The sequence below is a fragment of the Chelon labrosus genome (genome assembly GCF_963514085.1).
Source record: "Chelon labrosus genome assembly, chromosome: 13".
Lineage (NCBI taxonomy): Eukaryota > Metazoa > Chordata > Actinopteri > Mugiliformes > Mugilidae > Chelon > Chelon labrosus.
This window is the reverse complement of record NC_140346.1, coordinates 29,976,747-29,999,645: the sequence shown is the minus strand read 5'-3', so window position 1 is coordinate 29,999,645 and position 22,899 is coordinate 29,976,747. Positions and strand designations below refer to the sequence as shown.

At 46.0% G+C, this 22,899-nt stretch overlaps 3 protein-coding genes across 3 annotated transcripts; 2 read left to right on the top strand and 1 right to left on the bottom strand.

The window, feature by feature from the left end:
* Window positions 1–462: 462 nt before the first annotated feature.
* Window positions 463–3,145, top strand: clrn1 (clarin 1; the record flags this gene model as incomplete). Its single annotated transcript, XM_084559482.1, has 3 exons — window positions 463–779; window positions 1,688–1,867; window positions 2,880–3,145. Exons 1-3 carry the CDS (start codon window positions 527–529, stop codon window positions 3,143–3,145), a joined length of 699 nt encoding a protein of 232 aa, XP_084415608.1. The 5' UTR covers window positions 463–526.
* A 4,354-nt stretch (window positions 3,146–7,499) lies between these two features.
* Window positions 7,500–17,015, top strand: mindy4b (MINDY family member 4B). The gene is made up of 12 exons (XM_084558852.1): window positions 7,500–7,577; window positions 11,122–11,247; window positions 11,644–11,787; window positions 12,258–12,443; window positions 12,526–12,620; window positions 12,735–12,900; window positions 13,085–13,150; window positions 13,553–13,623; window positions 13,709–13,781; window positions 14,098–14,274; window positions 15,948–16,128; window positions 16,215–17,015. Exons 1-12 carry the CDS (start codon window positions 7,518–7,520, stop codon window positions 16,355–16,357), a joined length of 1,488 nt encoding a protein of 495 aa, XP_084414978.1. The 5' UTR covers window positions 7,500–7,517; the 3' UTR covers window positions 16,358–17,015.
* A 133-nt stretch (window positions 17,016–17,148) lies between these two features.
* On the bottom strand, window positions 17,149–21,140 carry tsen34 (TSEN34 tRNA splicing endonuclease subunit). The gene is made up of 4 exons (XM_084559479.1): window positions 20,572–21,140; window positions 18,396–18,522; window positions 18,057–18,329; window positions 17,149–17,711 (listed from the first exon to the last, which is right to left on the bottom strand). Exons 1-4 carry the CDS (start codon window positions 20,845–20,847, stop codon window positions 17,524–17,526), a joined length of 864 nt encoding a protein of 287 aa, XP_084415605.1. The 5' UTR covers window positions 20,848–21,140; the 3' UTR covers window positions 17,149–17,523.
* Between the last annotated feature and the right edge of the window lie 1,759 nt (window positions 21,141–22,899).

The window sequence follows — 22,899 nt, the reverse complement described above, 5'->3', positions numbered from 1 at the left end:
CAATCTTTCTGCCACCGGACTCCATTCAAAAAACAACTGATTTAAGACCAGACATGAGGAGACGGTTCTTCCTGTTTACTGAAGCACTGAAGTTTATTTATTATTCAGAATAAATTCATAAATCAAATAGATCTATTAATGTAATCTATTACTCTCCTCCTGTTTTATTTCCCACCGCTGGGTGGCGCCACGTGACCAGCAGCTCGGACATTGATTGATGGGACAGAGGGGGAGTGTTGTTGTTCTTTATCTTCTGAAGGTTAAAGCAGATCAGGGGTCCTCACAGAGACAGACAGATACAGGAGTGTGTGTGTGTGTGTGTGTGTGTGTGTGTGTGTCTCCACAGTGACCCCCCCCCCCCCCCCCGCCGTGTAATTGAGCCCTCGTTGCCATAGTGACCACCGTTCCTTCCGGATCATTAACCTCCTGTTCCTCCGCTCCGGGTGGAGGTGTGCGGGCTGATGGAGGGTCCTCCTCCCCGGGCCCCTGCAGCCTGAGCTGGCCTCCCTCTCTCCGTCCGTCCGTCATGCCGAGCCGACAGAAGCAGCTCCTCTTCTCCGTCTGCGGCCTCCTCGGCTTCTCCTGCGCCCTGACGGCCGCCGTGGCCACCGGGCTGCCCTTCTGGCTCCGCGGGGCCGCGCTGTGCCGAACCGGGGCCGAACTGGTCAACGCCACCGGACCCGAACTGGACAAGTTCCTGGGAGAACTAAGCTACGGCCTGTTCCACGGACAGAGGGTGAAGCAGTGCGGCCTGGGAGGAAGAGCGTCCCGCTTCTCCTGTGAGTCAGTGAACCGATGAATGAATGAATGAATGAATGATTCACGGACGCACTGAATAATTGACTGGACACGTGACAACATGTGACGACAGGTGAGGACAGGTGGACCTCCTTCATCTTTAATGAGTCTTCATCATCATCATCATCAGAATCAGAAAAGACTTTATTGCCAAACATGTTTGAACATACAAGGAATTTGCTTTGGTGTTGTTACGTATAAAATAAAAATAAAATAAAATATAGAAACTACAGAATTTGCTCTCAGGTATCATCATCATCATCAGTGACCATGAAGACTCTGAATCTGGCTAAAAATTCAGAAACCTGTCTCTATGTCTGTCCTACACCTGTCTCCATGTCCAACACCTGTCTCCATGTCCAACACCTGTCTCCATGTCCAACACCTGTCCAAAAGAGAAAGTAATTTATTTTTCTTTTTGGTCAGGTTGGTTAGAATCTGTTTCAGAAACATGTCAAGTCCAGGTCCAGGTCCAGGTTCTGGACCAGAACGTGGTGTTCTCTGGTCCAGTCAGGCCTCATTCACTAACGAGGTTTCTGGCTGACTGACCAGAAACAGAGCAGCTCTGTTCTAACGAGGCGTGGACGCTGCAGCAGAACACTGAGACTCTGTCCGTTCAGGTTCTGGTCCAATCACAGCTTCTCAAACTGTTCACAGCCAGAAACCAACAGGAATTTAAAGTGAAAGTTTTATTTCTAGAACAGATCTGATGTGTTAGTCTGAGGGACATGGTTTAGATTTAGTTCCACACTGAATCAACACAGTCTGAGTCTGATCTGGTTCGTGTCTCTTGTTGAATAAATCTTTCACTGACTCAAGGATATTTTGGTCAGAATCGTTTTTTCTGGTTTGATGTTTTAAAATAATTTTTAAATGTTGTCTCTGAAAGTCTTTCCAGATCTGCTGAACGCCATCCCAGCAGGCCTCCACATCACCATCATCTTCTTCTGTGGTGTTGTCATCCTCTTCTCCTCCGTGGCCACTGGCTTCTTCTTCTTCAACGCCTTCGGCCGACCCTATGAGACGCTGCAAGGCCCCATGGGACTTTACCTGTGGACCTTCATCTGCTGTAAGAAACTAAACACTGATGACACACCTGCACATTAACCAACCTGCTACCGGGTCACAACGTTATACAACAGGATGTTTAAACTCTAAAAGATTTTGTTACTAATTAGATTATTCTGGTTACAAAATAAAAGCCCTGTAAAAATGATATGACGGTCATAATGAAACATAATATTACCCACAATCCTCTCTGCTCCACTCTGCCATGCTGGGTGTCATCTGATACTAGAGAAGCTACTGTTTAATTAATACCAAGCATCACATAGCTGGAGCTAACCAGCTAGCCTCAGCTAACAGAGAAAACACACACACTTTGAGTTTCTCAGTCTTCATGTCAGAGTTTCTTCTTCTGTCTCAATTTTTCATCAAATATTAAAACAACTGACAACAAATGTAACTGATATAGTTTTATTATCTGTCATTGGTCTGGGGGGGGGGGGGGGGGGGGGGGTCCACCCTGGACATGTCTCCAGTCTATCCCAGCTGTCATTGGTCTAGAGGGGGGGTCCACCCTGGACAGGTCTCCAGTCTATCCCAGCTGTCATTGGTCTAGAGGCGGGGTCCACCCTGGACAGGTCTCCAGTCTATCACAGGGCTAACACAGAGAGACACCCACACCTACGGCCAATTTAGAATCACCAATGAACCTAACCAGCATGTCTTTGGACGGTGGGAGGAAGCTGGAGAACCTGGAGAGAACCCACGCAGACACAGGGAGAACATGCAGACTACACACAGAAAGGAACCAGTCAGCCTGGATTAGAACCCAGAACCTTCTGGCTGGGAGGCTTCAGTGATAACCACTGGGGGGGGGGTCACATTGGGAGGAAGCTGAAGCTACAGGTACAGGTTTCATTAGAGACAATCATTTCCTCAGCTATCTCAGAGCAGCTCCCTACAGCTGACACCATTTGTCAGAACCACTGACAGAACTTTGAATGATCCTAATCTTTGATTCAGAGCCTCGTTGAGTCTGATGAGGAGGTTCTGATGACCTGTGGTTTATCCTACAGGTCTGAGCAGCTGCCTGGTGATGATTCTGTTTGCATCCGAGGTGAAGCTGCAGCATCTGTCCGAGCGCATCGCTAACTTCAACGAGGTCAACTTTGTCTTCCAGACGTACTCCGAACACTACGACCGATGCTTCTGGCTCTTCTTCCTCATCTTCTTCCTCCAGGGGCTCAATGGGCTCCTAATCCGCCTAGCAGGAATCCAGTTCCCCTTCCAGGAGAGCAAAGAGGTGGAGCTAAGCGGCGGGGCAGCAGACCTCATGTACTGACGACCAGGAGACTTCCTGTCTGATGACCAGAGACAAACTGGATGTTTAGTTTAGAAATGGTTCAAGAAGATGAAACCAGTTTTCTGCGTACCGTCAGCAAGGAATCCTTTCTATCAACGCTTTGAGTTCCTGATTAATACATTAATAATTAATGAGACACTTTAGAAAACTAATCATTCATTCATTCATTCATCTTCTGTACCCGCTTATTCCTGTTAAGGGTCGCAGGGTCTGCTGGAGCCTATCCCAGCTGTGATTGGTCTAGAGGGGGGGTCCACCCTGGACAGGTCTCCAGTCTATCCCAGCTGTGATTGGTCTAGAGGGGGGTCCACCCTGGACAGGTCTCCAGTCTATCCCAGCTGTCATTGGTCTAGAGGGGGGTCCACCCTGGACAGGTCTCCAGTCTATCACAGCTGTCATTGGTCTAGAGGGGGGGTCCACCCTGGACAGGTCTCCAGTCTATCACAGGGCTAACACAGAGAGACACTCATACCTACGGCCAATTTAGAATCACCAATGAACCTAACCAGCATGTCTTTGGACGGTGGGAGGAAGCTGGAGAACCTGGAGAGAACCCACGCAGACACAGGGAGAACATGCAGACTACACACAGAAAGGAACCAGTCAGTCTGGATTAGAACCCAGAACCTTCTGGCTGGGAGGCATCAGTGCTGACCACCACACCACTGTGCCGCCCAAAACTAATCAGTTAATTAAAAGTATTAAAGACAGGAGACAAAGCTGAGTCCTGATGTTCTCCATTGGTTAGGGTTAGGGTCAGGATCAGGATTGTGTCCAACGTCCTGGAGTCTGTTCATGTTGTTTGATAAACGTTAAACTGAACGACAACTGGACGTTAAAGGTTCAAACATGAACTTAACTCTGAAGGTTCAGTTACTGGTCTCATGTTAAGAGTCTGGACCTCTGAATACCGGTACTGATCCCATGCTCAGTTCCTGTTTTGATGGTTCTGAGCTGGAGGTAGATTCATCACCAAGCTTTTCTTCATCTTGTCCCCCGCAGGGACACCAAACCTGTCCATCCGTCTCAGGACGAGGATGTGTTGACAGGACGGACTGAACCAAACGATCCTCCAGGACCACGTGGTCCAGCAGGGGGGCGGTGTCGTGTTGTGTTCGCTGTGTGTTTAATTGTGGTGTCTTATTCAGTAATGACGGCCAATTAAAGGCCAGGGTTTCATCCATGAGACTGAAAGCTGGACGCTCCACAGCGTCTGGACGTCACATTCATGAGGACGAGCATTTTGTCTCCATGTGAAATAAAACGAATGAAACTATGAGTCATCAATCTGAGACGTTTCCTGTTCTCTATGTAAACCCTCATGAATCTACAGGTGCTGCTGATTATCTATTGACTCCATCAACCAATCAGAACATCTCAAAGTCTGACCACCGGTGGATTTAGTTTCACTTCATTTTATTATTGATCCCAGATGTTTTATCAAGCAACCAGGAAGTGAACAGAACTCTCAATAAATACTAAACTGTATCAGCCCTTTGTCCCTTAATTGATTGACTGATTGATTGATTGGTTGGTGTACTGATGTGTTTAATGATCAGTCTGAACCTGATGACCACATTGAAGTAGGGTGCAGGACAGTTTCCTGGAAGACGGCGCTGAGGGCAAAGAGCTCAGTGCAGACGTTCAGGTGAATGTTCAATAAAAAGCTGCGACTCAGAAGAAGCTTCACTGTAATCGATCACAGGTAAGATTCACTATCACCTGCTATGAATATATTAGTCATGTAATTATTAGTCTAATAATGTTGGAGACACAAAGCCTTAAACTGACTAAAGTCTCCAGTTATTGATTTGTTGACCTGATCACTAACTGTTTAATTTAAAGACCAGTAATTAGACTCAACATGTTCAGTAACTGAGACATTTAATGTTAAACTGAGCAGAGAGGACATATGAACCAGGGTTTGTTAGAGACAAACATATAAGAAGTCATTGCTCTCTGTTCATATTGATCATCATGTCTGAATCTGTCCTGTAGCCGTCTGCTTTAACCACAAACAAATAAATATAAAAACAAACGCATGAATTTGTGTTATATTATGTCTTCATAGGCTTAATAGATGTCTTCATATTAATTAATGTCTTCATATTAATTAATGTTTTCATAGGGTTAATGTCTTCATATTAATTAATGTTTTCATAGGGAGGTTAATGTCTTCATATTAATTAATACTTTCATAGGGTTAATGTCTTCATATTAATTAATGTTTTCATAGGGTTAATGTCTTCATATTAATTAATGTTTTCATAGGGTTAATGTCTTCATATTAATTAATGTTTTCATAGGGAGGTTAATGTCTTCATATTAATTAATGCTTTCATAGGGTTAATGTCTTCATATTAATTAATGCTTTCATAGGGTTAATGTCTTCATATTAATTAATGCTTTCATAGGGTTAATGTCTTCATATTAATTAATGTTTTCATAGGGTTAATGTCTTCATATTAATTAATGTTTTCATAGGGTTAATGTCTTCATATTAATGTTTTCATAGGGTTAATGTCTTCATATTAATTAATGTTTTCATAGGGTTAATGTCTTCATATTAATGTTTTCATAGGGTTAATGTCTTCATATTAATGTTTTCATAGGATTAATGTCTTCATATTAATTAATGTTTTCATAGGGTTAATGTCTTCATATTAATGTTTTCATAGGGTTAATGTCTTCATATTAATGTTTTCATAGGATTAATGTCTTCATATTAATTAATGTTTTCATAGGGTTAATGTCTTCATATTAATTAATGTTTTTATAGGGTTAATGTCTTCATATTAATTAATGTTTTTATAGGGTTAATGTCTTCAGGGAACTAAACATCGAAGACGCTCTGCCACGAGCTGCAGCTGCAGGAACTAATCTATGGTGATGCAGATCTTTTCCGAGATGGTAATTCTCGGAGCATCCACACTGTTGGAAAACCTTCCGCATCATCAGCAGGGAACTCAGGTTCACAAGTGTTTTGCCCTTTAGCTTGTACACCTCGCCTGAGTGGGGTGGTGAAGACTGACTATGCTTGACCTGCAGAAGGGTTCCAACTGTGGGCTCTCTTCAGCCACAGCCATCTTGAGCTGGACTCGGCTGCTGCTGGTGGCTTTCTTCAGCTGTTGGGGCTTCAGCCCAACCCTCTGGAGGAAGTATTGCACCGATTTTGCTGGGAACCCGCGGCAGCCAACTTCAATGGGGAAGATGGTTGCGTGCCACCGTTTTAAGATCGCTTCGTCAATCAGGTCTTGGTATTTGGCTTTTTTCAGTAGGTGGGATGTGTGTTGCCAGAGCACAGTGAGCTCAGCAGCTATTATTGTTTTTGTGCCCTGGATAGCAGGATCATGTCTGGTCAGAGCAGGGTCACAGCAACGTCCTGTGGGGAGATAAGCTTTCTCTTCAGAACCACACTCAGCTTCCAGTCAGAGGAACATTGCAAGGTGCTTGATGGGCTCTTGGCCACCGTGCTGGTTTTGCGAGCCTTATCCCCTTCCTGCACAAAGGTTATGGCTTCGGGCGGTTGGATCTGTTTGTTGTTGGCTTTGACTCGCTGCTGTTCCACCCATTTGGTGATTTCTGTGAGGACCTTGTCATGCCACCATCTGTAGCGCCCTTCTGCCAACGCCTTTGGACAACCGGTCAGGATGTGGTTCAGTGTACAGGAGGCATTGGTTGCAAGATGGGTCTTCCTCTCTGCCCCAGATCTTCAGGTTGCATGGGGTTGGCAACACGTCGGTCACAGAGCGCAGAAGAAAGCTCAGCTTCCCTTGGCCGGTTTGCCACAGTTCCTTCCAAGACAGTGGTCGCTCCTGTGCCTGGTCTCACTGTGTCCATCGACCCTGAGAGGCGAGTCCAATCGCTTTCACCTGGCAGTCGTCCTCTGCTACCTCACGGACTCTTTGTACCATGAGGCCTCTTCTGGTTCTGGCATCAGCTCTGCTCCACCTTTCTTGCTGTCGTGTCCAAGGCCCAGGCGTTGCTAGTGGCCTGGGAGTCTTGCCTTTTTTCAAAGGTGTTGTGGCACGCCTGGTACACGACTTCAACCATGGTCTTGATCTTCTTAGCTGCATCTCCTTTCAGAGTGCTGTCCAAGATGGCATTTAGATCCTCATCCAGTTGGGCCCATCTGCGGTCTGCTGCTGGTGGTAAATTCAAGCGTGGCTTCCTTTCAAAGTGTTTTGGACTTTCAGGTTCACCGACTCCTCCTGTGCTCTGAGTAGGTTGAGCAGGGAGGTCTGGGGCGCTGTGGTTTGCCTCCGGTCTTCATATTAATTAATGTCTTCATATTAATTAATGTCTTCTTATCAGTGATGCAGTAAATAAATATGACTGTGTTCTTCTTCAGATGGAGGCGGAGCTTCAACAGATCCTGGACCAGGTGTCCAACCTACAGCACAGAAGGAAAGTTGTCATCTAGCATGATTGATTGATTGATTGATTGATTGACTGATTGATGTCTTCCTTCAGGCTGCAGTCAGAACCCAGAGTGGTGAGTATCTACATCTTCAGTTGATGGACATTTATGGACAGAGCAGCTTTTATAAATGGGGGGACTGGTTACCATCAGTGATGACAGCTTTGCTTCTGTACTCCGATCTCCCACCTCCCCGACAGAACAGGACAGGACAGGACAGGACAGGACAGAGCAGAGCAGAGCAGAGCAGAGCAGAGCAGGACAGAACAGGACAGAGCAGAGCAGGACAGGACAGGACAGGACAGGACAGGACAGGACAGAACAGGACAGGACAGGACAGAGCAGAGCAGGACAGGACAGGACAGGACAGGACAGGACAGAACAGGACCGGACAGGACAGAACAGAACAGAACAGAACAGAACAGAACAGGGCAGAGCAGATCAGGACAGGACAGGACAGGACAGGACAGAGCAGGACAGGACAGAGCAGGACAGGACAGGACAGGACAGAACAGGACAGAACAGAACAGGGCAGAGCAGAGCAGAGCAGAGCAGGACAGGACAGGACAGGACAGGACAGGACAGGACAGGACAGGACAGGACAGGACAGAGCAGGACAGGACAGGACAGGACAGGACAGGACAGAGCAGGACAGGACAGGACAGGACAGGACAGGACAGGACAGAGCAGAGCAGGACAGGACAGGACAGGACAGGACAGGACCTCAGTGTCCTCAGCAGGTTGAGTCTTCTCTGGTCTTTCCTATAAAGTGCATTAGTGTGGTCAGACCAGTGCAGCTATTTGTTCAGGTGATCACCAGGTAAATCTGTCTGTGAGGTGCGTTTTTGTCCTGGCAGAAATCCACCTTCATCTCCTTAGTTTTACCCACATTCAGCTGGAGGCACCAGACATTATAGTCTGTGGTGAGTCCTCTATTGTCTCCATCTTCTCCATCCTGGATGAGGCCAACGACTGCAGATGATCAGCTGGTTTAGATGTGTGTGAAGTCAGGGAGCCAGGATTGTTCCCTGAAGACGACCGCATCAGACACACAGTCTTGTGCCCTCATACTGAGGCCTATTGGTCAGTTCGTCCAACATACAGGATGTGAAGTGGCGGTCCACTTCTCAGGATGAGAGGCTGGATGGTGTTGAAAGCACTGGAGAAATCAAAGAACATGATTCTCATAGTGCTCCCAGCCTTCTCCAGGTGAGAGAGAGGTAGATGATCAGGGTCTGGTAGGAGAACTGAAGCGGGTTCATGTCACCAGTAGGTTAGGATGGGTAAGGATCAGCCTCTCCGGTGTCTTCATCAGATGAGACGCCACCGATCTATAGCTGTCCAGAGTTTTGGGTTGTGGGATCTTAGGCACAGGTGCCACACAGGATGTACCTTCCTCAACCTTGGACTAAGGCTGAAGATGTCCCCAAAGATCCCAGCCAGCTGATTGGAGCATGACTTCAGAAGCACTGATTCCATCTGGACCTTAATGCTTCCAAGGTCTGTCTCTTTACCTGGTGTTTAGAAAGGGACAGGCAGGGTCCTGGGAGTTGAGAGCTGATGGTCACTGGTGGGGAGTTAATGGTGGGTCTGAAGATGTGGACGGGGGGGAGCGGTGGAGGTGCAGGTGGGTCTGTGTTGTCTGTTGCTTGAGGAAGACTCGAAGTGGGGGTTTAGCAGGTCATGGTGTCATGGTTCGTGGTAGAAAAGGGCACGGGGGGCGGGGGGCGACTGATCACATCTGTTATCCTTGTTTCCTGACTTGAAGGCCCTCATCTTTTCCTTCAGGAGAACCTTAATATCTGGAGTAATCCACAGTTTGTTGTTTGAGAGACACTGCACAGTCCTGGAGGGTTCAGCTGTCTCCACACAGTCTCAGCTCTTACTGCCCTCTGCTGGTGGAGCTCTTCAACTGCACTCAGCTCACATTTCAGACGCTACCAGTGTTTGTTGCATCACAGAGACTGATCACAGGGTTTCATTTCACCTGTCTACCTGTTTACCTGCAAGCTGCTACCTGACCTGAGTCAGTGCTGCAGCATGGTGTTAGCGTATCTGTAGTGTTGTTATGAGGATCATTGTTACTGCAGGGCAGCAGTCCGTGGTTCTGGTTCTTTATCAGTATCAGGTGGTTCTGGTTCTTTATCAGTATCAGTTGGTGGTTCTGGTTCTTTATCAGTATCAGGTGGTTCTGGTTCTTTATCAGTATCAGTCAGTGGTTCTGGTTCTTTATCAGTATCAGTTGGTGGTTCTGGTTCTTTATCAGTATCAGGTGGTTCTGGTTCTTTATCAGTATCAGTTGGTGGTTCTGGTTCTTTATCAGTATCAGTTGGTGGTTCTGGTTCTTTATCAGTATCAGGTGGTTCTGGTTCTTTATCAGTATCAGTTGGTGGTTCTGGTTCTTTATCAGTATCAGGTGGTTCTGGTTCTTTATCAGTATCAGTCAGTGGTTCTGGTTCTTTATCAGTATCAGTTGGTGGTTCTGGTTCTTTATCAGTATCAGTTGGTGGTTCTGGTTCTTTATCAGTATCAGGTGGTTCTGGTTCTTTATCAGTATCAGTCAGTGGTTCTGGTTCTTTATCAGTATCAGTTGGTGGTTCTGGTTCTTTATCAGTCAGTGGTTCTGGCTCTTTATCAGTATCAGGTGGTTCTGGTTCTTTATCAGTATCAGTTGGTGGTTCTGGTTCTTTATCAGTATCAGCTGGTTCTGGTTCTTTATCAGTATCAGGTGGTTCTGGTTCTTTATCAGTATCAGTCAGTGGTTCTGGTTCTTTATCAGTATCAGTCAGTGGTTCTCTTTATCAGTATCAGGTGGTTCTGGTTCATTATCAGTATCAGTTGGTGGTTCTGGTTCTTTATCAGTATCAGGTGGTTCTGGTTTTTTTATCAGTATCAGTCAGTGGTTCTGGTTCTTTATCAGTATCAGGTGGTTCTGGTTCTTTATCAGTATCAGTCAGTGGTTCTGGTTCTTTATCAGTATCAGGTGGTTCTGGTTCTTTATCAGTATCAGGTGGTTCTGGTTCTTTATCAGTATCAGTCAGTGGTTCTGGTTCATTATCAGTATCAGTTGGTGGTTCTGGTTCTTTATCAGTATCAGGTGGTTCTGGTTCTTTATCAGTATCAGGTGGTTCTGGTTCTTTATCAGTATCAGTCAGTGGTTCTGGTTCTTTATCAGTCAGTGGTTCTGGTTCTTTATCAGTATCAGGTGGTTCTGGTTCATTATCAATATCAGGTGGTTCTGGTTCTTTATCAGTATCAGTCAGTGGTTCTGGTCCTTTATCAGTATCAGGTGGTTCTGGTTCTTCATCAGTATCAGGTGGTTCTGGTTCTTTATCAGTATCAGGTGGTTCTGGTTCTTTATCAGTATCAGTCAGTGGTTCTGGTTCTTTATCAGTATCAGGTGGTTCTGGTTCTTTATCAGTATCAGTCAGTGGTTCTGGTTCTTTATCAGTATCAGGTGGTTCTGGTTCTTTATCAGTATCAGTCAGTGGTTCTGGTTCTTTATCAGTATCAGGTGGTTCTGGTTCTTTATCAGTATCAGGTGGTTCTGGTTCTTCATCAGTATCAGTTGGTGGTTCAAGTTCTTTACCAGGCGGTGATGACAGACTACAGACTGGACTACATCGAGCTGCTTCAACAGGAAGTCAACAAGAACCCCGACGTGAGTCACCACTTTATAACCTGATACTGAAGGTACTACGACTAACTACTACTCAATACTACTAACTACTACTACAACTACTACTCAATACTACTAACTACTACTACAACTACTACTCAATACTACTAACTACTACTACAACTCCTAGTCAATACTACTACTACAATTACTACTCAATACTGCTACTACTTACTACTACTAATTTTTTGTTTTTGACATCACTCCATCTGTGTTCTTAATAATAAAAAAAAGAAAGATAATGCCACTGGATCAGAAGGTACACCTGATTCTGGTTCTGACACAGGTTCTGGTTCTGGTATGTTATCGGGGTTGTATTAGTGATCGATGGTTCACCTGGTTCTTCACCTGGATGATGTTTGTCTCCTCCCCATTCAGAGGCTGTTGGATTTAGGAAAGGATGAGGAGCAGGAGGAGATGCCTCCACCCACCAGGACCCTCCCACTGTTCTGCTCCATCCCCCAGAGGCTGGTGATCACACCAGGCCTCGGAGGAACGCCAGTCACCCCCCAGCTCACCGAGGTACACCAGACAAGACCAGACCAGACCAGACCAGATCAGACATACCAGACCAGACCAGACCAGACAAGACCAGACCAGACAAGACCAGACCAGACCAGACCAAACTTGCTTGTTTCTGTAAACAAAAACTGGTGCAGCTAATTTCCATTAAGGTTAGATACTTGTCATTGGGGGGGGGGGGGGGGGGGGCTTGTTTGTCCCCGTCCTCTTGCCCTATGAATGGTGCTCTAACGACCCTTTGTCGGTCAGAGGCTCCAGTCTCAAGGTGTGACCTCAAACTTCCCACCAGTCCCTTAGAACTGAAGAAGCTACTCCGATGAGTGGTGAAACGTCTTCTCAAAAAACTCTACAAGTCCAGTTGTTTAAACGCTTTTTGATAAACCATGACCTGGATGACTGAGAACCTTCACAGATATACTATACCAGACCAGACTAGACTATACTAGATTAGACCATACCAGACCTTATGAGTGGCTGTGCACCTGCCATACATGCCATACACGACACTAAGAGCGTCAGCTGATCATGTTCTCTGTCTTCAGAGTCTGAGGAGCATCCTGTTTGGTAGAACATTTCACGTCTTCAACTATGAGTGGAGGAAATCCTTCTTCCACTTCAGAGACTCAGAGTTGTCCTACGCTCTGGAGGCCGACAGGGTGAGAGACGTCAGCAGAGAGACCAACCTGTCTCCCCCTCAGAGGCTCACCCGATCTCACCAGGACAGGTGTGTTGTTTCAGGGCGGAGCTCAGGCCGTCCAGATGGTCGTCCAGGCTCGCGTCATTAAATACCTGCTGTTCAGTCGACAATGCTCAGACCGACAGACGCTGCTCAGGTGAGGACGGTCCCTTCTTCCTAACAGGCCTGTACTCCAGGAAGGTCGCAGTGTTTCAACATGTCTTTGGACTGTTGGATATGTTTTTATTATTTTGTCCACCCCTCGGTCCAGTCTGAGTGAGGTGGGACAGAGGGACCAGGAAAAGGCGCTCGCGGTGGCGTTGTCCGACAGCCTCTGGTTGGCTGGCCAGGAGGCATGCGCCACTGTTACTTTGGTGACAGATGATTACTGCATCACACCTCACCTGGACTACAAACTGGACAACTTCACTGAGAAGGTACACCTCACTTTACACCTCAGTGATATGTAACATTGGCTCATTTTAGTATAATATTTCTGATTGGGTTCTTTGTCAACTTTCAGGACTGGAGTGAAAATAATATTTTTAAGCAGAAATGTAGAAAACTGTGAAGGACGTTAAAACTAAGTGACACTGATGTCGTTGACTTGGTGTCTTTCAGCTCCAGCTGTTTACGTTCAACAAGAAGGACGACGTCAGGAAGTTCATCCTCAATCACATTCACTGTGTGAGTACCAGTTCAGACTGAACAAAGATGGCCGACAAAAGTGGCAGTAAACATGAGTACTGCCATCTTCTCAGTTACAATCTGAGCGTGTGCAGTAGTGATCAGGGAGGAGACTTGGTATCAAGATCCTGCCGCCTGCTCCGCCCAGATGTGATGTCAGTGACATGGATGCTAGCTGAAAGTAGATGCTAGCTGTCTAGCTACATGTCCTGTCCACACAGAGGTTGAGTTGTGAGGTTGTGTGTGAAGTACCAGGACTCTGTTGGATCATTGTCCTGTCGGCCATCTTGGTGTGTGTTTGGTTTGGTTTGAGCAGGCCGATGCTGCTGTTTCTGTTTCTGTGTCTGACGTCGCTATTTAATTCAGATTAATCAGCTGACCTGAGAATGTTGTGTTTGTCAGTTCTCAGAGGAGGGGAGTCACGGAGTCATCCTGTTCCTCTACAGCCTCATCTGTTCCAGAACAGTCGACAGGTAAAACACCAGCGCCCCCTACAGGACACAGACTTTACTACAGCAACAATTTAGAAAGAGAAATGGTCACTGTCACTGTCCTCAGGCTGAAGGACGATCTGGACTCAACCACCTCCCACCTCCTCCACCTTAGTCTTGGGAACTTTGTCTGTCGTCAGGTAAGAAGCTCACCTGGTGTCTCTACCTGTTCACTGACACAACGTGTTTGTCTATTCTCCTCCAGCTAAAGCACTGGTTCCCAAACTTTTTCTGCTGGGTACATAAGAAAATCTCCACGCCCCCAGAGTTCCCTTGGTGGTTCTGGTTCTTGGGGACACCTATCTACAGTTTGGGTTGTTCCTGGTATCTACGAATGAGATGCTCACAGTTGTACTGGTTGAAGCTGAGTGGAGGACGGATGCAGACGTTCCTCCTCTGTCCTGGAGGTGTCTAACCCTGGTCTCACCTGTCCAGGTGTCTTCTATGTTTCTTCAGGCTCTGATCAACCTGCTGCTGACCGGCAGGGCATGTCCTCATGTCTTCAACGGGACGCTGCAGCTCGGGGAGGATGGTTGTCCTCTAGAGCACCCCCTGCAGGGCATCGCGTTGCGTAGTGACGTGGGATATCTGCACTGGAACAGAGAGCAGCAGGACAGAGGGACGCTGCCCCAGGTAGACCCTAGATCTGTACTCCCTCCTCCTCTGGTAGACCCTAGATCTGTACTCCCTCCTCCTCAGGTAGACTCTATATGTGGACTCCCTCCTCCTCGGGTAGACTCTATATGTGGACTCCCTCCTCCTCGGGTAGACTCTATATGTGGACTCCCTCCTCCTCGGGTAGACTCTATATGTGGACTCCCTCCTCCTCGGGTAGACTCTATATGTGGACTCCCTCCTCCTCGGGTAGACTCTATATGTGGACTCCCTCCTCCTCAGGTAGACTCTATATGTGGACTCCCTCCTCCTCGGGTAGACTATATGTGGACTCCCTCCTCCTCAGGTAGACTCTAGATCTGTACTCCCTCTTCTTCAGGTAGACTCTATATGTGGACTCCCTCCTCCTCGGGTAGACTCTATATGTGGACTCCCTCCTCCTCGGGTAGACTCTATATGTGGACTCCCTCCTCCTCGGGTAGACTCTATATGTGGACTCCCTCCTCCTCAGGTAGACTCTAGATCTGTACTCCCTCTTCTTCAGGTAGACTCTATATGTGGACTCCCTCCTCCTCAGGTAGACTCTATATGTGGACTCCCTCCTCCTCAGGTAGACTCTATATGTGGACTCCCTTGAAACCAGACCGGATGACTGAACAGTGAAGTGTTTTTATTCACCACAGATACTAGACTGTCATGAAGAGTAACCTGAGAGACTTACTGTCACGGTGGAATTAGTCGAGAATCACAGGAGCTGATTGGGATGGATCAAGTTTTAATTAGCTTAGTGTCTCTTGATCAGGGGGTCAAACTCATTCTAGTTTAATTTTATCTCAAGGGGGCCTGACCAGTAGTCCAGTAACCCATAAATAATGACAGATGTTTCCCTCTGTTTTAGAACAAAGAAGAACAATTGATGGCACATTGCTGCCATCTGCTGGATTAGGGTTAGGCAGGGTTGGTCTAAAGCTTCGTTGTCTCATTTAACACAGAATAAATGGTTAAAGGGTTAAGGGTCTAAGGCACACATGTCAAACTTAGTCTACTGTTCCACAGTAGCACACACAGCTAAAATATAAATGATAACACAGCTTCAGCTAAATACCAGTCGGTTAACATACATGCTAACATACATGCTAACATACACTGGACATTAGCCAAATAACAGCAGCATGTTTAACACGGCCTTAGCATGCTAACTTAGCCCCATGGTTAGCGCCGCTCTCCATCGTATAGTAACCACCATGTTAGCTCCACTAGTCTTGTTTTATTCTGGCGTCAATTCAAAGTGTTGATAACAGTTCAAGCCCCCCCCCCCCCCCCCCCGAGTCTTTACAGCCGAGCACAGAGCAGCTTACCTGCCCGCACCGCTTCATTGTTGATGTGTATCCGATGCTTGCTGAAACAAAATGTGGATTCGCTTTGCTAGCGCTGTCGCTACCTGTGAACACATAAGGAGGTCTGAAGCCGTGTAGGGACCATTGCAGTCAACGGTCTCTACACAGCGAGCTAGTTATTAGTCAAATGAAGGACACTCTCAGATACATACAGTGTATGTCTGAAAAAACTAATTGTGTCTCATTTTAAATAAATATCCATTCTGGTTGGCCCGTGATTAGGAGTCAGTTCTTAATTTTGGTCCCCTCTCTGATTGCATTTGACACCACTGGTCTAAACTGTCCGTTCTGTAGGTGGGCAGCATGTTGAAGACCCCCCGGTTTCCAATCTGGATCTGCTGCATCAACAACAGCTTCTCGGTTCTGTTCAGTCTCAACCTGGCGCTGCTGTCGGACTGGAGGATGGAACATCTATTCCAGCTGTACTACTACAACGGCCAGAACTCCCAGACTAGGACAACCAGACTGACCGTCGGTACGTCCTGATCAAGGTCTGATCCGGATCTGATCCGGGTCTGATCCAGGTCTGATCCAGGTCTAACACTCAGTTCTCTGATGCAGATACTCACTCCCACCACTGGGAGGCATCGTCCCAGGACCCAGAAACCGACCCAGAGAAAAGGTTTCCTTCCCTGGAAATGACCATCAGGACCAAATGGGATGGAGCCGCTGTGGACTGGAACAACACCTCCCCCTTCTACTGATTCACCGACACCAGGGTTCATATTCTGGAGACCCAGATTCAAGGATCATTATTATTATTGTTGTTATGTGAGAACTTTCTCTTCAGCGTCTGTTCACAAAGCTGTCGTCCATAAATGTAATGTCCTCATCAGCTGGTTCTCGTCTCCATTTATTAATCAGGCCAGCAACAAAAAAATAAATGAAATGTTTGAAGCTTCAGTCAGTTTCTGTTTTGGCATTTAAATGATTTGCAGATCAGTTTAAGATCAAACTCCAGCGGCCCCTGGTGACTTTTACTTTAGTTTATTACAGGGGACCCTTCAAACAGACAGATTGTTCTTTGGTCGAGTTAAGAAACGATCCATTGTGGATCATAATAATATACTGGCCTCAGTAGGTGGCTGTTGTGGAGCTGCAGAGTTTTAGACACAAATATTGTGAAAAGTCAATGTCGTTGATATTCTCCTTAAAATAATCCTGCAGCGTGCCTCCTTGTGTCTGGGATCTTAGTCAGCTGAGGACTGAAGAGGCTCTCAGCCAATCGTGGGAAACCTGACAGAGCCAGCATGTAACATGCAGCCTCGTGATTGGCTAAAGAGCGATAGGGGCGGGTCCTCCTCTTGGAGGGACGGGTCCAGGCTAGGTTCGTGCTGTCCCAGCTAGAGAGAGCTCTGTGTGTCACTGAATGTGTTTCTGACTGAAAGACAACATCTGCCTCCATTTATCCATTCATGTTAATGTGGATTTAAAGACAGTTACATTTGAAAATATAAAAAAATAAAAATTGTCTAATCTACTAAGCACACACTTGTAGAAGACCTCTGGTTTATTATTTATATTTATGTAGACGACTTTTATTGGAGCTGAGTGAATCTAAACCAGTTTTTCAAAGAGAAGAAGTAGTGCCGGCAGTGAGACATGTCTCTGCAGCGGAGAACAAATAAAATGTCAAATAAAAACAGAGACAGATGTCTTCAGCTCTGAGGACAAAGTCCACAATAAACTGCTGCTCAGGACCAACATCAAGGAGGCAGCCGACGTCCTGGAACCCCACAATTAACACGAGTCCCTTAACGCTGCATGGAATAGAACCAGTACTGGTCCACATGTCTCTAGTCTCAGATGTCTCTAGTCTCCGATGTCCCTTCTCCACATGTCCCCGGTCCAGATGTCCTTGGTCCAGATGTTAGACCAGTCCACTCCACTGTAGGGATGAGTATTGAACTCGTCCATCCGTCCCCGGCGAGGACAGTAGGACAGTCTTCTTGACGTTGGAGCCCAGTCGAGCCACAGCGAGGACATCCAGGAGATGGATGGACTCGTCCAGAGTGAGACAGATGGCAATGAAGTGGGCGTGGAAACGTAGAGGATCACCTGACAGAGACAGCTTCCTGTTAGTCTGTGATTGACAACTGATTACTGATGATTGATCAGGTGACCGATCAGGTGACCGATCACCTGGTGACCGATCAGGTGACCGATCAGGTGACCGATCACCTGGTGACCGATCAGGTGATCGATCACCTGGTGACCGATCAGGTGACCGATCAGGTGACCGATCACCTGGTGACCGATCAGGTGACCGATCAGGTGATCGATCAGGTGACCGATCACCTGGTGATCGATCACCTGGTGACCGATCAGGTGATCGGTCACCAGGTGACCGATCAGGTGATCGATCAGGTGACCGATCACCTGGTGACCGATCAGGTGATGTACCTGGATAAACCAGGAAGTCTCCACCAAACTTCCCTGCTGAGGTCAGGTAGAAGCCCCGCTCCCTCAGGTCTCTGAACACCTGGTACCTGGCGTCACCGTGGGAACTGTCCTGTGCTCTGATTGGCCAGTTGGCCTCTAGAAAAGCTCGGGCCTCGGGGCAATAACTTAGACCTGCCCGTGTGGTGCTGAGCTGGACGGCCAACGCTGACCGGGGGAAGGTAAAGCTCTGGTCCAGGGTCTGCAGGCGGCCTTTCAGGTCCTCGTCCTCTGGACCTGAGGCGACAGGACTTTTAGACAGATACGGACTGCACAATCATGTTGTCATGGTAACATTCTCACCTGTGTGTGATGAGGTCATGGCTCGAAGTAGCGCTGACTTCCTGTCCTTCAAGGCGAGGACACTCTGCTCCTCAAAACTCCTCCGCTGCTCCTCTTCATACTGACGGAGCTCCGCACCTCCACCGCCCTGACACAGAGTCTGGTTATAATCTGGTAATCCAGTCAGAGTCCGGTTATAATCTGTATATAATCTGGTTATAATCTGGTCAGAGTCTGGTTATAATCTGGTTGTAATCTGGTTATAATCTGGTCAGAGTCTGGTTATAATCTGGTTATAATCTGGTCAGAGTCTGGTTATAATCTGGTTATAATCTGGTTATAGTCTGTTATAGTCTGGTTATAATCTGGTTATAGTCTGTTATAGTCTGTTATAGTCTGGTTATAATCCGGTCAGAGTCTGGTTGTAATATGGTTATAATCCGGTCAGAGTCTGGTTGTAATATGGTTATAATCCGGTCAGAGTCTGGTTATAATATGGTTATATTATGATTATAATCCGGTCATAGTCTGGTAATAATCTGGTTATAATCCGGTCAGAGTCTGGTTATAGTCTGGTTATAATCCTGTCAGAGTCTGGTTATAATCTGGTTATAATCCTGTCAGAGTCTGGTTATAATCCGGTTATAATCCGGTCAGAGTCTGTTATAATCTGGTTATAATCTGGTTATAGTCTGGTTGTAATATGGTTATAATCTGGTCAGAGTCTGGTTATAATCTGGTTATAGTCTGGTTATAATCCTGTCAGAGTCTGGTTATGGTCTGGTTATAATCCTGTCAGAGTCTGGTTATAGTCTGGTTATAATCCTGTCAGAGTCTGGTTATAATCCGGTTATAATCCGGTCAGAGTCTGTTATAATCTGGTTATAATCTGGTTATAGTCTGGTTGTAATATGGTTATAATCTGGTCAGAGTCTGGTTATAATCTGGTTATAGTCTGGTTATAATCCTGTCAGAGTCTGGTTATGGTCTGGTTATAATCCTGTCAGAGTCTGGTTATAGTCTGGTTATAATCTGGTAATAATCCTGTCAGAGTCTGGTTATAATCTGTTTATAATCTGTTTATAATCTGTTTATAATCTGGTTATAATCCGGTCAGAGTCTGGTTATAATCCTGTCAGAGTCTGGTTATAATCTGTTTATAATCTGGTTATAATCCGGTCAGAGTCTGGTTATAATCTGTTCATAATCAGGTCAGAGTCTGGTTATAATCCGGTCAGAGTCTGGTTGTAGTCTGGTTATAATCCAGTCAGAGTCTGGTTATAATCTGGTCAGAGTCTGGTTATAATCTGGTTATAATCCTGTCAGAGTCTGGTTATAATCTGGTTATAATCCAGTTAGAGTCTGGTTATAGTCTGGTTGTAATATGGTTATAATCCGGTCAGAGTCTGGTTATAATCTGTTTATAATCTGGTTATAATCTGGTCAGAGTCTGGTTATAATCTGTTTATAATCTGGTTATAATCAGGTCAGAGTCTGGTTATAATCTGTTCATAATCAGGTCAGAGTCTGGTTATAATCCAGTCAGAGTCTGTTTATAATCTGGTTATAATCAGGTCAGAGTCTGGTTATAATCTGTTCATAATCAGGTCAGAGTCTGGTTATAATCTGGTCAGTCTGGTTATAATCTGGTTATAATCCTGTCAGAGTCTGGTTATAATCTGGTTATAATCCAGTTAGAGTCTGGTTATAGTCTGGTTGTAATATGGTTATAATCCGGTCAGAGTCTGGTTATAATCTGTTTATAATCTGGTTATAATCCGGTCAGAGTCTGGTTATAATCCGGTCAGAGTCTGGTTGTAGTCTGGTTATAATCCAGTCAGAGTCTGGTTATAATCTGGTCAGAGTCTGGTTATAATCTGGTTATAATCCTGTCAGAGTCTGGTTATAATCTGGTTATAATCCAGTTAGAGTCTGGTTATAGTCTGGTTGTAATATGGTTATAATCCGGTCAGAGTCTGGTTATAATCTGTTTATAATCCGGTCATAATCCGGTCAGAGTCTGGTTATAATCTGTTTATAATCTGGTTATAATCCGGTCAGAGTCTGGTTATAATCTGTTTATAATCTGGTTATAATCTGATTATAATCAGGTCAGAGTCTGGTTATAATCTGCTCATAATCAGGTCAGAGTCTGGTTATAATCCGGTCAGAGTCTGGTTATAATCCATCCGGTTACCTGGCGGTGGTCCGGCAGGGCGGCGGCGGCGTGGCTCTCCGTCAGCAGTCTCTCCTCCTCCGGCAGCAGTAGCAGGGGTCGTCCCAGTCGTCCGTTCTGTCGCGGTGTTCGAGGAAGTGAACCCAGCAGCGCCCCCACCAGGCCGCCCCCCCTCACCGCCCTCACGTCCTCCACCCGCCACAGCAGGGGGGCGGAGCCACAGAGACTCAGCCCCACCACAGCTGACTGCTCCTCCTCCTCCTCCTCCTCCTCCTGACGGTCTGGGAGATCCTCCATCTGATTCTAGAGACGATCTGATCCAGTCATGAATCGACTGATCGATCAGAGATCTGTAACGTTATTGCTCCTGATCAGCTGTTTGATCTCCAGGAGGCACGTGAAAGTTCGGAGCGGTTCGATCCGTTAATCGATAATGTTGACGATTTACCTGATGCACGTGCCTCCGCTCACATCTGATGTAGACTGAAGCGGCTGGAAACGCCAGAAAACCCGGAACCAAACCGGAAGAGAGGAACAAACGGTGTCTTCGGTTTACTCACCGTCACTACGCGGCGGAGGAGGCGGGGCTTAATGAGTCACTGGAGGCTGCGGCTGCCCCGCCCGGTTAGTGTGGAAACAGAGGAACAAACAAACACACAGGAGGAGAAGGCAGCCAATCAGAGCACAGAGAGCTCTGACAGGAAGTGGAATCCGCCAATCACAGGCCGGTCAATGTTTGAGGAGCTTTGAGCTCAGACTCAGACTCAGACTCAGATTTAGACTCAGGCTCAGACTCAGACAAACTTTATTGATCCATAAGGGAAAGTGCTTGGTCACAGCAGCAGTAACACTCTTCAGAACCACAGATAAAAGAAAGATTAAATAAAATAAACCCCTGACAGGAATAAGTGGGTACGGAAGATGAATGAATCAATCAATCAATTAATGAAATAAAATAAAATAAGTAAATAAAATCTAGTAAAATAAAATAAAATAGAATAAGCAAAAATGTACAAATTAGCATATTAGCGTATGGACAAATGTACAAGAAATAGAGACGTAAGGACATATATTATATAGACAGTGATGACAGTAAGGTGCAGTAGTGTCCATTAACATTAATAACACAGAGTTATCTGTTACAGACAGGTGAGTTGTTGTCCAGCTGGACAGAGAACGGGATGAAAGACGTCCTGTAGCGTTCAGTGGGAGCGGAGCTGGATCAGTCTGTTAGAATGAGCTCTACTGGAGTGGATGTGACGGATTGTCCATGATGGAGAGCAGTTTGTCTAGTGTCCTCCTGTCCCTCATTGAGACAAACGTCTCCAACTCACAGCCAATCACATGACCAGCCTTTATGATCAATATGTCGATCCTACTCATGTCCGTTCTGCTGGTGCTGCTCCCAGAATTCAGACTCTCAGGAAAAATCAGCTGATTAATAATTATTTATTAATCATGAAAAATCAGCTCTGATCATCTGAAGACAAGAATAAAACTTAGATTTATTTTAACAATAACTGAACATTTCATCAGAATGTTATTTTTATTCATTTTAAGTTCATTTATATTTTTTGTATTTACATTAATAAACATGTAAACAAACATTAATCATGTTTCCTCCTCGTCCTCCATCTTCTTACAACCACTTCCTGTTTATGTTTATTTCATTATTGTAAACAAGGCTGTTTATACACTATATTACCAAAAGTATTCGCTCACCTGCCTTTACTCATTCTATGAACTGAAGTGCCATCCCATTCCTAACTCATAGAATTCAATATGATGTCGGTCCACCTTTTGCAGCTATTACAGCTTCAACTCTTCTGGGAAGACTGTCCACAAGGTTGAGGAGAGTGTTTATAGGAATTTTTGACCATTCTTCCAAAAGCGCATTGGTGAGGTCACACACTGATGTTGGTCGAGAAGGCCTGGCTCTCAGTCTCCGCTCTAATTCATCCCAAAGGTGTTCTATCGGGTTCAGGTCAGGACTCTGTGCAGGCCAGTCAAGTTCATCCACACCAGACTCTGTCATCCACGTCTTTATGGACCTTGCTTTGTGCACTGGTGCACAGTCATGTTGGAAGAGGAAGGGGCCCGCTCCAAACTGTTCCCACAAGGTTGGGAGCATGGAATTGTCCAAAATGTTTTGGTATCCTGAAGCATTCAATGTTCCTTTCACTGGAACTAAGGGGCCAAGCCCAGCTCCTGAAAAACAACCCCATACCATAATTCCTCCTCCACCAAATTTCACAGTTGGCACAATGCAATCTGAAATGTACCGTTCTCCTGGCAACCTCCAAACCCAGACTCGTCCATCAGATTGCCAGATGGTAAAGCGTGATTCAT